The sequence below is a fragment of the Cheilinus undulatus genome, linkage group 20 (assembly GCF_018320785.1).
Source record: "Cheilinus undulatus linkage group 20, ASM1832078v1, whole genome shotgun sequence".
Lineage (NCBI taxonomy): Eukaryota > Metazoa > Chordata > Actinopteri > Labriformes > Labridae > Cheilinus > Cheilinus undulatus.
Window position 1 is genome coordinate 1,117,579 of NC_054884.1, and position 15,119 is coordinate 1,132,697.

At 42.8% G+C, this 15,119-nt stretch overlaps 1 protein-coding gene across 1 annotated transcript in view; it reads left to right on the forward strand.

Annotated features, from left to right (window-relative positions):
- The window catches only part of LOC121528762 (protein shisa-6), a 210,357-nt gene extending 198,168 nt beyond the window's left edge, over nt 1–12,189 (forward strand). The window contains exons 9-10 of the mRNA XM_041816340.1: nt 7,760–7,863; nt 10,897–12,189. Coding sequence (XP_041672274.1) covers nt 7,760–7,863; nt 10,897–11,769 — 977 coding nt within the window. The 3' untranslated portion in view covers nt 11,770–12,189. The remainder of the gene's footprint in view (nt 1–7,759; nt 7,864–10,896) is intronic.
- The last annotated feature ends 2,930 nt before the right edge of the window (nt 12,190–15,119 follow it).

Below are 15,119 nucleotides of genomic sequence, written 5' to 3' on the forward strand. Positions count from 1 at the left end.
TTATGACTCAACCAGGATGTTATAAATTATCAAGGTTAAGTTTACGTTTTTATACTCGAGGAAATCTGCAGACATACTGGTGGACCAGTTCTAATAAAGATATCATATGATCTGGTGGGCTGGGTATAACTGCACCACAGGCCAGATTTGGCCCCCGGGCCTTGACTTTGACACCCGTGTTTTAAATGATGATGCAAAGATAAGGACAAACACTCCTGTTGGTAGACGTCAGGATTCACGTCGATAACGTCAGGTCAGGGTGTCAAACCAGGCGACAATGTATGAAATTTCTGACATGCTAGTCTTGTTGAATCGTGGTCGTGGGGCGTCTTGGACGCGCCGTTAATTACGTCACACTACAAGACTGTTTGTCGTTGCCGACACTCTAAATTGGGCCCGAGTTTCACGATGAGCTGCGACGTTGCAGTCAGGCTTAAATCTGGCCGGATTCTTTCAGTCTGAGCCTTTAGTCTACAACAGACGACACACTTCACAGCAACAGTTCACACATACGTGGTCTGTAGTGACATACAGAGAGCAGTGAGGAGAGGATGAGGAGGATACAGGGATGTACAGCTGTAACTGGCCCTTAGGAACTCTCTATGCATGAGAGAGCACCACAGTGGTCTCAGCTCTGTTTGACAGTAAAACTGACTCACATAAGGACCGATGAGGTGCTGATTTTCACCCAGTCACTGCTGTACTTTAATCCTTGCCATAAAGTAAACCCGCCCCTAAGTCTACATGACTTTAAACCTTAATAAAAGAAACCGATCATTGAGATGCAGCGCTCCTCTCTCTCTCCTCAGAGGCCGCGGCCACGTTTTCTCTCCCAGCATATAAGTACATTAAGCGGCTTCTCGTGCCCGGCCCGGCTTGGTATTGATTTGGCGATGCTATGCTGGATTTCTACTGCGTAATGAGGTCTCATCCCCTGATATTCTCTGAGTGGAACGCAAATATTCCACAAGGTTTGTGTAATTCCATCATGACCGGCCCTTTTCACTGCTGGCCGGTAGTCAAAGTGAAGGATGAGGATCTACAACTCTTCCTGTCAGAGCGGAGGCTGCCAACAATATAAACTTATATAACAGCAGGTTGTGCTGCTATTTACTGTCCTCGGCTGGAGTAGGAGAAAAGAAACAACAAAAGACTGCCCCTTTGCTTGGAGAATGCTTATGAATTAACATTTTCAATAAGTAGTGAAACAAAACCGTATGAACAGTCCTAGATAGCAGCACACAAAAGAGAATAAGAGGAAATCTCCTCGGGCAGCGTCCTTCAGTCTCCCAAACTTTCTTTCTGCTTCCAAAGCAGATTATTTGTTGCAGCAAATAGCCAAAAGGCTGTGAAGCTTCTTTTTGTTGCTCAAGTAGTGTCTGAGCGCTGATAGATCATGTCGGATTGTGCCGGAGGGAAGATAGAGCGGCGTTTTCATTGTAGTGACAATAAAAGAGAAGAATGCGACTGCTTATTAATGCAAATTGGTATCAAACTGAAGAAAAGCGTTTAGCCCATTGCAGCGCGGGACAGTGTACACCACAAGGAAGTCATTCACTCTATGGTAATATGGTTGATGAGTTTGCAGAGCCCGGCCCACATCTTGAGGACTATTATGGCTGAGAAAGGAACATCTTGTTTTTATGATGTCTCATAATGAATCGATTTGCAGCGGGCGCCCGTGGCTCTCTGCTGAAGGGGTTTTTGTCTGAGAGTGAACCTGGCAGGTGGTGTGAGCTCTGCTTTATTGAGAAAGACGGCTCACGCTCTCAGCTCTGCATAATTTATTCCCCCATATAATAACACTCACCTCTGACTTTGATGGTTAAACATGAGCAGGAAGGAAGAATCAGCCTACATACGAGGCACATTTAGGCCCTCTTTTAGGCCCAATTTAGACCCCTCCCCCACACCTGGTAGGACGTGGCAATCTCTTTTTTCTGCAAACTTTGAACACAAGATTCTGTTTTCAAATGCCAATCTCAAAATAGCTGATTCCTCTGTAAAAATAGTCCCCAAATCATCAGACGGGGCCTAAAATGGTCTCCTGTACCAAGCCTTCCATGATTTAGACCCCTCTGCAGCACAGGGACACTCTTTAAGTCCATGTTAAACCAGACGTGTCCCATCCAGAACATTCTGGTGTCTGCAGCAAAGAAGAACCCTCCTCCTGACACCACCATGAAAAACTACAAAAGTATGGACAGTTTGATGTGCTCTCCATGTGTTTAGGTCTAAAATGCTGCTGTTTGAGAAGAGAAAGGTTAGAAACTCTTCACATTACAGTGTAGGTGGGTGCTAATTAGCTAATACAAGCTAGCCGAGGTTCGCTAATGGTATTCTGAGGATCACTGTCAGCCATCAGTCGGTGTAATGCTAGTTAAAGGCAGTCATATTGTCGTCAAGTTAACACAGGATTATGGTGCAGCTCCATTTAACACCACTGTGTGCTCTGCCTATCTCAGCTTTGTAAAATAACTCTACTGTTCATCTGCACTGCTGCATGTCCCAACATGCCTAATGGGCATTAACGGCTTTTCTCCCTCATTGTGTAAAATTCCTCCATGAAATGACAACAGGGGTTAGCAGAATTAGCTCTGCCATACTGCTAGCATACACACACACCAAGTAAAGACATTTTAAAAAGGCTATTTTGATGAACATGAATGTTTTGTGCCTTGAGATTATGGCTCGATCTCGGGTGTGCCTTTTGTAAAAACAGTTTAAAACCACTGGTCAGCTGTAGTGGAGCTCCTCAGAGCATTAACCTCTTATCTGCCCCTCTGTGTGCTCGGTTTTACCTCATCAGCTGAAAACTGTACATTACATTTTATTTCACCTAGTAATTTCATAGCATTATTTAGTAATTTCTTTGCTTACCTTTAATAAGTTGGCATTTTACCAAGTCAAAACTTGGTCATTTTCAGGCAGTATACCCAGTAATAATGTATCAGTTATTTCTTGTAATATTATGGTCATCCTCTTGTAATTAGATGGCACTTTACCCTAACCCTAATCCTAAAAAGTACTTGACAATTATTCAGGAAAGACCCGCTTTAATTTAGTGGGTCAAAATCTAGAAAACAGCTGGGGATTACTATAAAACATACAGTATATACAGAAAACTATTATTTTATTTCTAAGAAATTTTCTGACAAAATTCCAACTAATTTCCAGAGAATTGCCAAAATATTATGAGGAAATACTTGATAATCGGTATATTTTTACTAGCTTAGTACTTCCTGGACGGTTTACATTGCTGAATGCTGAATGGGAGATTGGGGGTTTAGTGTGGGCCCTTGTGCCTGGTCCTGAACACCAGGAACACCTGTCCCAGATGTAAGTATCTTTGGATAAGAGCATCTGTGTAACTGTAATACATTCCTAATGTTACACAGCTGTTACTTGGTAAAACTAGAGAGGCACCCGAAGAGCACAGACCTCCGCCATTAGCCCTATCCCCCAACAGTGAAGAATCCTTTCATAAATTCCTGGGTCCGTCCCCATGTGCCACCCACCACGGCATTCCCGATTACTCCCTCCCTGGTGAGGTGGAAATGCGGTGAGGCAAAGTATTGGCTTCGCTACAGGTGGACTGTCATGGTGGAAGCATTGCCTGCCGGTGCCAACAGATGCACTGACAGTCTCACCCTTGGTCTCACTGGACAACCGGAAGTCATGTCAGAGGGTGAATATTCCTCTATTCCTCCCAGCATTGTGAGTATTCTCGCTACAATTCTCTGTCTTTCTCTCTGTTACGCTCCGATTCGTCTCCTCGACTGGGCGTGCGTCTTTCAAACTCTATAAACTCCGACATTTTGAATAGAAACACACCCACAAATGCTGCTGGGATTGAAGTTACTCATGTCCGCCATCTCCTGGTGTAAAGTGGTAACAGCGCAGACCTCCACCATTAGCCCTATCTCCCAATAGTACAGAATCCTTTAAAAAATTCCTGGATCCAGATGGTGATCCGGATCACTCCCAAAATCTAATCAGTTCTTCTTTATGCCATTTCTGACATTTCCTGAAAATTTCATCAAAACCTGTCCGTAATTTTTTGAGTTATGTTGCTAACAAACAAACTAACTAACTAACAAACTAACTAACTAACAAACTAACAACCCTGGCGACCACATGACCTCCTTGGCGGAGGTAAAAATGAGACTATTACAACTTTTGACACCCTGAGCCCACACAGTTATTTAGTATTTTTATTCATAATTTCTATATTATTATTTTACCAATATAAAATATACAGGTGTACCATCAGGTGTGGGTGTGTCCATGTGATATTGTGAATATTGTGAATGAAGCTCCAAGTGTAACAGACTGTCTCCTCTCCTCTCTCAGTGTTCTTTACACTCTTTCACAGCAAAGCTCTGCTTGATTCAGCCTTACTGACAGTCTTCTTTATGATAAAGAAAGGTTTATACATCAGTATAAAGGAAATATCAGCATATCAGATACTGGCTTTGTCTTTCTAAACTTGTTAAAATGGGACCGACTTGTGAGGACATCGCTGGCACTGAGCTAGCAGACGCCAGCCGTGTGTTTCTCTCTGAAGTCACGTTTTTACCCGAGTTTCTGTGAGATGACCTCCGTATAACTGTAACCTCAAACACCAGTAGTACTAAAGCTGCAAAAAAAAAGCTTCAGGCATGATTTTTGAACTTGAAATCATGCTAAAACACTCGATTACATACTTCTCTCTGTTTTAAGTCTCAGAAGTAACAAAAGAAGATCTAACTAGCATGACCCTTTCTTAGCATTCATTTTGTCTGACCTGCAGGTTTTTCCTGATCATTACAATAAAAGACTTTTCAGGTGCCTTAATAAAAGAAAAAATGCTGGTGGCTTATTAATTTTACTTTGTGACTTTGCAGATACTTTCCATGTGGCATTAATGTCTCTGAAAATTCTGTTCATGACATAAAACTACAGAGGTTAATATTTCCTGAAGGTGGTTGAACACAGCCAGGCACAATCAAGAAGAGTCATGTGGAGACAAGGCCGTCCATTAGGGGGATAAATGGGAGATCTCTATGGTACCCAGCCAAACTGGGGGCCCATGGCCAGCAAAACCATGGTCCACTGTGATGTGAAGCTGTGAAATCCATATTTCACATTCAACCTGAAAAAATAACCGCCCTTATTAAAAAAAAATCTTTTTGTGTATTAAATAGCCTTATTAAAAATGTAATTCCCCTTTTTCAAAAAAAAAAAAAAAAGAATAATAAGAATTGCTACAATGGGTTAATAATGGCAAAAAATGGAAAAGGAAAAGGAAAAGGTGCTGAAATTGGATTTTAAAAGTAGCAGAAATTATTTACAAGTGGGAAAAATTAGATAAAAATGACAAAAAAAAGGCAAAAATTCATTGAAGTTGCAAAAATGGGCATAAAAAGGAGTTAAAATGGGCAAAAATGGGTTAACTGAGAAAAAAAAATAGGCAGATACTAGCAGAAATTGGTTAAACTGGCAAAAATGGGCAATTCAAATGGTGAAATGTGGTTAGAAGGGCAAAAATTGGGTGTAAAAAGTGGTTAAAAGGGGTTAATAGTGGCAATAATGGGTCAGCAGAGGCAACATTATGCTTAAGTGGCAAGAATTGGTTTAGAAGTGGCAGAAACAGGCAGAAGAAAGTGGTGGAAAGAGTTTAAACATGACAAAAGTAGGTGTTAAATGATAAGAATAGGTGTTAACCCTATAGAACCTAGTGTAGCGCCGGCGCTATGATAAGCATATCCATTTCTGATTGGCGGTAGATTTGAAGCCGGATAAGATAGATGGATCATTCTTTTTGCATATAATACCTGGGGAGTTACACTAACATTTCACACATTCACCGTGTTTCAGAGCGCTTTTTCGTTGCAGTGATGGGTTTGTGAAAATACACAATAAAATGCACATAACAAAAATCTTCATAAACGAGACCACGGGTATTTGCAGCACTTCCTAAGTTAAAATAAACGTCATCACGTTGTGGGCGTGACCTGTCACATGGTTCTTAAGTGTCTCTACCTCATAGGCTCCCCACCTCAACAACAGGAAGTGGCGTATTTTCCCGGGAGTTGTATTTTTTTCCGTGGAATAAATTGAAGAACTTAGCCTGCACACATACTCGCCTTCGCTCTCGTTTCAGCCCTACTTTTTTACAAAAACACTCAGACACACAACCCACACACACCAGACATCCATCACACACACACACCTTTGACACACTTACACACATCTGTAGTTATGGATTCACAAAACCGTGCCAAACAGTTTTAGAGCTGGCGCCAAGCTTTCAAACTAATTACAGCGTTGGATGAAGAGTCCAACTACTCATCTGGCTTTTTTTTTTTTTTAACAGGTTACAAAATTGACTATATCTCAAAAAGAAAGTTATGTACAGACTCCAAATAAATTTCCTGTGGTTCCAAAGGATATTGTGCAACTTTTTTACATTTACAAATTTGAGGGATACAGCTGTGCAATTTCTGTATTTTGAAATATATGTGAAAAAAACAAACGATTTTCATTTTTTTAGGTTTATTGTTAATTAATTTATTGTAGTAGTGAAGACATAAGTCAATACATATTATTAAAACCTGGGATATAAGGGTTATACTGATGTAAAGCAAATAAACATACTCCCAAAAATAGCACTACAGTATGTAAAATTGTAAGAACATGTCCTGGCAGACTTGCACAATGGTAGGCTTTAAAGGGACATAAATGTGTTAAAATTGTCAGGAAAATGATGAAAAGAGGTAAAAAAAAAATTGACAAAATTGGTGAAAAATGGCAACAGTGTAATTCAAAAAATATTCTTCATTTTTAGGGCATTTGGAAACCCTCTCAGGGTCTCCTGACCCCAAGGTTGAGACCACTGGTCTAGAGTATTATGATCTCTTGAACGTGTCCTTCTGTCTGAGGTCTCCCATGCTGAAATCTGCAGAAAGGCTGTCCATTTAGAGGATTATAATGTTAAAACTGGTTGAAATATGAGGTCCTCCTTGTTTTATATCAGTTCATGTTGCCAAGGGTCTATCAGCAGCCTATCAAAGGCCATGTTAGCATTTCTATACCTGAATGATTTTTCTGCATTTTGTCTCCTTGTGTGGCGGTTGGTGTAAATGTGCGTCACTCCGTGTGTTATGTACTTTAATACCAGTCTTTATGCATGGGTTTGTGTTGTGAGGCATGAAGTCAATGCTACATTCACTCCTACACTCTTCTGCCTCTGGAAATGTATTCATTTTTTTCTGATCTGCCTCTAAATGCATGTCGAGGTTGTTCGTACTCATAAATGAGAAGAAAACATCCACTCAAGGACACTGAAACACGGCTCTCACTGCGGAGTGGTTGTGCAATATTACGATCAGCTTTTCCAGCATGTGTTTTCCAGGTGCCTGTCCTCCATTCTTGTTTATGACGCTGTTTGTTTGTAGACTTTCACATGACCTTTGTAAAGTTTGCCCCCACAGCCAGCGCTGCCTGTTGAATCCCAGATGAAGGCTGGGTGTGTGGATGTTATGTGCCTGGCATGTAATCCAGTCTGACTGTGATTCCTCTGTTTCTCTCTGTTTTTTATTCCCCTCCATGAGCTCAGAAAGGTGAAGCACAGATGGGCCCGCCAACACTTCCCTCTGCATTGTGTGCCATGTTCTCAGATTTCTCCCTCTGCATTCCAACTCCTCCTTTCACTCCCTGAAACTCTTCTTCACCTCTTTTCTTCTCTTTCTTCTCCTCTCTTCCATCTCCTCTGCAGCTGATAAAGAAGTGGAGGACTACTACACTCGTAAGCGCCACCTGCCCGACCTGGCAGCGAGAGGCACGCTTCCGTTACACGTTCTAAAAATCGCTCAAGACCAGGTGGGTGCCTGAGTGCTTGGTTTGAGAGTGCAGGAACTGTGCTGTTTGTTCGTCTTTGAGGCAAAGAAAGTGGTGCCACATTTGAATTTGTTGGACTGTTTTTCTGCTGCAGTGGGTGGAGGAGCTGCTTAGCCTCCAGCCTCTGAATAAACTCACTCACTCCTTTATAGATGTTCTGACACCATTATTTGCTTTCTGATGTTGTTTCCAGGACATAAATACCAACAAAGTACAGGGTTCCAGGCCCTACAGGGGTTCAAGACTCCCTAACATTTAAGGGACTCAAGGCCCGAGGGGTTCAAGGCCATATAAATGTAAGCATTTGAGGCTTCAAAAAATGAAAGGGGATTAGGCCTTCAGGGTTTAAGGCTCCATACAGACTCATTAAAGGCCTTAGCAGTCCTGAATATATAAGGGTTTAAGACTCCAGAACATGTTTGGGTTCAAAGGCCCCATGAAATACTCCATCAAAGCTCCATACATGACGAGGGCTCAAGACCCTTAGTGTTCATGGCCCGATCAAATCAAATGGTCCAGGGCTACAAAGGTTTGAGGCCCTGGAACAATAGAATTAGAGACTTTGAAAATAAGCCGTGAGAAAGAAGACCTGGAGTATAAAGCATAAGATAACCCTAGAGTTCACGGCCCTAAAATCTAAGGTTACAGTCCTCCATAGAACATAAAGGCTCAAGGCCCATAATGGGGTTTTAGGCCCTGGGGGCTCAAGACCCCATCACATATTATGATTTTAAGCCCTAATGGTTTGGGCCTGATTAAATACAAGGAGTCCAGAATATACAGTTGCAATGCTCCATAAAATATTAAGGTGCAAGGGCTTTCATAGCCCAACTAAACAAAACAGTTCAAGGCCCAAGAGGTTAGAGTCCCAATAAAACACAGGCACTAGAGGGTTAAAAAACAAGGGAAGTAAAGACGTCCTCCCACTTACAATATCAGGGTTAAAGGCTCCAGAAAATATCCGGGTTCAAAGCCCAAGGGATCGAAGCAAGGTCCCCAGAAATTAAGATTTTAACCCTTTAAAGCCTGAAAACACAAACTATAGCCAGATATAGCCAAAATTCTCTTTTTTGGGACTGAAATGATTATTTGACCCTCTACTGAAATCCAAAAAATGCATAAAATGTATATTTTTTGTACCTAATTTGACACATTAGGTGTTTTTGGTAACTGATAATCCAGAGGGCATTTTCATCATTGATCAGACTGTATTCAGATGTTGTTTTTGTAATTTATTGATCATATTGATTAGATAGAGGTCTCATAAAAGTATGTATCAAATATGATACAACAGGCTTTAAAGGGTTAAAATACCTTGGTTTCAGGGCCACATGAAGTATACAAAATAAGCACTCTAGATATGAAATCAAAGGGTTCAGGGATTTAAGAAAAAACCATAAACATGGCTGTAATGGTCCAGTGATATACAGGTTTATAGCTCTAGATATATAAGGGTGCCTGGGCCACTTTAATGTCCACAAGGCCCAGTATATGGCGTTGATCCAGTTAGAAGCAGGATAAAGGAGGAGCTGGGGGGGAGGGAGGTTTCAAGAACAGCTTGCAGAGAGCAGCAGAGTGTAGCCAGGCAAAAGCAGTTAAATTACAGCAGCATGAGCGCAATTGGCCAATAGCGCTTAGAGCACATCAGCTGGCCATCAGCTGATAAAGGGCTTACATCAGAGCTCGACTCCATGGCCTGTCTGCCCTTACGCTAAACCAGTGTTTCTCAACCTGTGGCTCTGGAGCCACATGTGGCTTTTTTGTGATGGTTTGTGGCTCTTTTACGTCTTAATGTGAACTATTATTCCCCCAGAAAACCTTAAAAAAAGAAACTTTGAATTCAGAAATGATCCATCACAAGTCACTTTAATCAGTTTGTTTCCCACTCTTACAGCGGGGTTTGCCACCCCCCCCCCCCCGACACTTTTCACCCATGTAACTTCCTTTTGCTCATTTTCTCACCTTTCTGTGACTTTTTGCCTATTTTCGTCACTTTTCCATCATTTTTTGCCAAATATTTGCTACTTTTTGCCACGTATATCCTGCTTTTAACTATTTGCAATTTTTTTCCCCCTTTTTTGCCACTTTTCACTCTTTTCCTTTTGCCCATTTTCATTTTTTGCCAACTTCTTGCTGCTTTTTGCCCATTTTAGTCATTTTTCACTCATTTATTTTGCGACATATTTGTCCCTTTTTGACAATTTTGCCATCGGTAACTAATGTTTATATCACTTTTTTGACCCATTTTTGCCAATTCTGCTCTTTTTTGCCATTTTTCTCCACATTTTTGCCAAATTTTATCCACTGTCATTTTATGCCCATTTTACCACTTTTCTGCCTTTTTTGCCACCTCTACCTTTTTTAATTGCCATTTTAACCCTTTATTGCAACTTTTCACCAGTTAGATTGTGGCTCTTGCAAAGATATTTTTAAAAATTTGGCTCTTTGGTTGAGCAGGGTTGAGTAACACTGTGCTAAACGCTCGATGTAATGGCAGACGAGGCAAATCAGCAATAATGTCCACGCTTTTGAGGATGCCAATTAGATATTAGAGGGTCCTGTTTGCCACTGGCTCCGCCCCTGGAATATTATTGGTACTGCTACTTGCTGCTGAAACTCATCAGGAAGTTAGAAAACGAGACATCATTATTTTGATTGCCAATATTTTTACCCTGTACAGTGTCGTCTCAGTTCAATAAATTCTAAAGCTAGCCTTTCTATGAACAGTGCCTTATAATTAAATGTGCATCAGCTAGTAGTCATTCTGCATGATGGCTAGATAAAAATGTGCAAACTGCACTGGTGCAGAGATGCTGTCTGCTCTGCAGCACAGTTAGGGGAGCAATGGAGTCTACTTTCTGTGAATTAGACGATGTCTTTAAGAAAAACTAAGATCAAAGCTGAACCATCCCTTTGTCAATCAGGCCCCCCACTGTTCAAACATTATCAGAAACATGTATGAATCTGGTCCTGGTATCAGACTGGCTCTAACCTCCTCCATCTTTGGTCCAACAGCACCGGGACCAGCAGCAGCTCCAGAGCCAGCCCCCACCATCGTCCATCTCCCAGGCCCCTCCCTCGTCGCAGTCTTCACAGCAGCAGTCGCAGCAGAGGCAGAGGCCCCGTCGAGTCCAGAGGGCCATGTCCCAGGATCGAGTCCTGTCCCCGCAGAGGGCCCCTCAGCAGGACTACAGCATGTCCTCTAATGGGATGTCCCCATACGGAGGCAGGATCCTCTCAGACGAACAGCTCCTGTCTGCCGAGCGCCTCCGATCCCAGGAGCGTCTGCTTCCACAAGACCGCCACACCTCGCAAGACCGTCTGTACTCCAAGGACCGCATGTACTCCAAGGAGCGGCTCCTGTCCCAGGAACACCTGTACTCTAAAGACCGCCACTACTCTCAAGACCGCCTCTATTCACAAGATCGCCTGTACTCACAAGATCGCCTCCTGTCCCAGGATCCTCTGATCTCGCCGGACAAGCTGATGATGTCGCTGAAGCGCGGCATGGTCAGCAGCATCTCCGGCGGCTTTCGTGGCAGCGACATGTCGATGTCGCGTGCCATCTCGCACACAGACGTGTTCATACCTACCACGCCGCTAATGGATCGCTACAAGATGACCAAAATGCACTCCCATCCCAGTGCCTCTAACAATGCTGGTGGTGGCAGCAGCGGCGGGGGCGGGGCATCAGGAGGGGGAAACACGGCGCACTCCAACACTTTAGCCATGAACCAGACAGCTTCTAAGAGGCAGGCGTTTGCCTCCAGACGGACTCATACGGTGGAGCAGCTCCACTACATCCCACAGCACCACCAGCAGCAGCAGCAGCAGCAGCAGCAGCAGCAGCACTACCGCACAGGCAGCAAGACTGAGGTGACTGTTTAACGCAGCCGCAGGGAGGGAAAACGTGGGTTCATTGGCCTTCTTCTTTACGAGCAGGACGTTGGCGGTTCCACTTTCTTTGACTGATCCCAGGACCAAGAACAACTTTAGCTTACTGCGAGAGACCGGACAAAGAGCTACACTGTACAAACACAGGCCCAGCGAGATGTGCAGCCAGAGAGGGGCGGGAGACGGGGAGGCGTGCTATTATCCAGCTAACTTGCCTACTATTATTTCCATTGTCTTGATTCCCTGATTCATCCACAGGCTGTGGCCTCATCCTGTGTCTGTTCTAGTGCGAAAACACTCAGTACGTTTACATGCAGTCAGAAAAAGACAAATGACCAGGTTAATGTGAGAAAAATGCTTCTTTAGACTCCAACAAACATGTCAGCGCAACTGAAATCCAGCTAAATTTCTCAAAGTCAGACCATGCATGCTTGATACTGGAGTTGGAGATGCTCTCTGGCATGCTCTACAGTCTCCTCGCTAGGATGTTTAACAGAAAAGATGATGAGACAATTAGATTCACCATGAAGGCCGTCTTACAGTGAGTCCATTTTTACTGATCTACAGTCTGATAGAATTCTTAGGCACAGACACTTTGCAGAGTCTGATGTCAAGCAGGATGATGATTTTGCAGTTCTTTCAAAAAATAAAAATGAAAACCCTGGATCCATCCTTGACAGAGCTCATCATATACTATGGAAGTATGAGCACTTCCATGAAAGTAGACTATTAGTAAAACAGGGGGAATGAATACTAATCTCTGCCTGTTTATATGCATAGTTTATAAGTATTATGGCTGTGACACCCAACAGTCCAGCACTACATAACATTTTAGCCTCCTAATTTTCACCAAAGATGTTTTTAGCTTGTCTCAAGGCCTTTGCACACTGAGTCTGTTATTTCTGAAGTTTTTTCAGATCTCAATAATGAAGAAATGTCACACACTCAAACCTTCCACACTGAGTCCATTGTGTTTTATTTGTATTCACTGCGAAAATTTGTAGAATGTGGCAAAGTGTTTCTGTACTGCTACAAAAATAAGCAGCCTGTGGCTCTGTGTCACTCCTCTAAATCACTCTGGATCCACCCATCCTGACAGAGAGCTGTGAACAGCTTCAGCTCAGTCTCTGTCAGGTGGTTGTATCTGTTATATTTCAGTGGTTGATATCTACAGTAACCTTGCAAAGCAGATGGATACGCCGTTTCTGTGTTTCTCACTGGTGAATCCATCTTGCAAAGCTCCCGTCTGAACCGTTTGGGCCCGGTTAGAAAGTGACAGGACCAATCAGCGGCGAGGGGCGGAGTCGCGACCTAAACAAGCAGCAACAAGAGGCCGGCGCAGATATGACCGGAGACATTAGCGTGGATGCTGCTAAAGCGCCAGTTTTATCAGAACTTGACGACATTTCTTCATTAAAAGAAGAACAAAGAACAGCAGTGAGTTTTTTTTCTTTTCAAAACCACAAAAGTCAAGTACTGACATGTCTACAGTCACCATGGTTCATGTTATGCAGTTCTCTGTGGAGTTTACTCCTCGATAGCGGCTGCGTCTCGTGTTTTGTTGCTCTGATTGGCCCGTAAAGATGTGACAGACAGAACGTTCATCCAATCACCCTCCGAGTTTTTTTCAAAGCCTCTGCCCTTCCCCAGTCGTCGTCTCTGGAAGGTTCACATCCATCTGGTGTGTCAGATTAGCTCTACGGTGTCTAAAGTGAAGTTTAGGTGTGGGAGGGCAGAGAGCGAAGCCGGGTTTCCATTACACTTGCAAATGCGCAAAATCGAAATAGAGAAATAAAAAACTGGTAATGGAAACACCTGAATTTCGAAAAAAACCTAAAATATCGCTAAAAGTTTTTACACTTTCATGAGGAGGATTTTCAGGCATTTTGAAATAGAAATATTTCGCAAAAGTGTAATGGAAACACTTTTTTTTATTTACAAGTCACAGGACGTGACGTACCGTGTCACATGACCAGTCACTCTGAGACAACATGGCACGGTACGTGTGGGCAGAAGAAGAGACGAGACTTTTCTTAACACCATACTTCTACCCTTATACGTGGCTTTTGCCATACGTACGGACTTCACCTCTGAACTATCATCCGCTGCCTTCGTCTTTTGTTCTAAATTATCCAGGCAACCGCCGTAGATGTAACCAAAACCTCACCAACACGCAACAGGTTTCGAGCGTCAAGCTTCCCTGCAGCAGATTCACGCGAGAGGAGATTTTACGAGAATTGCAAGGCCTATGCCCAAACCTCCCTTCAATGGAAACGCATACAAAGCGCAATTGTTCTCAATAGAAATTTAAGAAACATCGCTTTTATTTTGCGATAAACTGTAATGGAAACCCAGCTGGAGATAGGAGGGATCAGGCGGGGCCAAGCAAGTGTGAAGGAAGCAGCAGGCGCTGATCTGAACCATCATTCATCCATTTAAACGACATGTAGTGATGAGAAAACCTGCAGAAAACTTAACCTGCTCTGAAAAAATGATGAAGATTTCTGCATCAGCGTGCAAACATGATTAGAACAACGTGAGGTTAGTTTCCTCGTGAAAAAATCTGGCCAAAAAAATGGGCTGAGTGTGCAAAGACCTTCAGTCTCACCTTCATGGACTAACATTTTTAGTCATTGTTTTAGAAACACTGCTATTGAAACAATGTTTAATTTCATACCTAAGCAAGTTCAGTCATTGTTATCAATATTCTCTCTTTCAAACAAGAAAGGAAAAGAACCTGGAACAACCTCACTGGGAAAATTAGAAACCTAAAATTAATCATTTATACCATTTTTAGCCCCAGATGGAGGTACATTTTAGCCAGGAGGCTGCACCAAGGCTGCAGATGCAGCACACGTTGATTTTAAGAAATAAAACCCAGGAAGCGCCCATTCACCAGCTTGAACTTATTCAGGAGTTAGTTTGCAAACATGATGGACACAACATGAGATGAGAGATGGACTCAGTGTGCAGAGTCCTTCAGCTAGACACATGGTATTCAACCAGTTTTTACCCACATAAGAGTGTAGAGCATGTATGAACCATACAGCGCTGTAGAATGTGACCACGTTTTCACCATTTGACTTCGAACCAGTAGAACCAGTCTGGTTAGGAAGGCCACAGTATCTGAAAGGAGGCATGACACTGTATGTATACTGCACAGTAGATTCATTTAAGGCCTTTATTTTGGTAGGACAGAACAGAAAATCAAGGAGAGAGAGAGAGAGTGGGGAATGATATGCAGGACAAAAGCTGTGACCTTTGAACCCAGCACACCCAGCTGGAGGTTTTTAGCCTCAGTTTCCCTGCTGCAGCCTAACTAGGCCACCAGAGCCCCAGAGAAA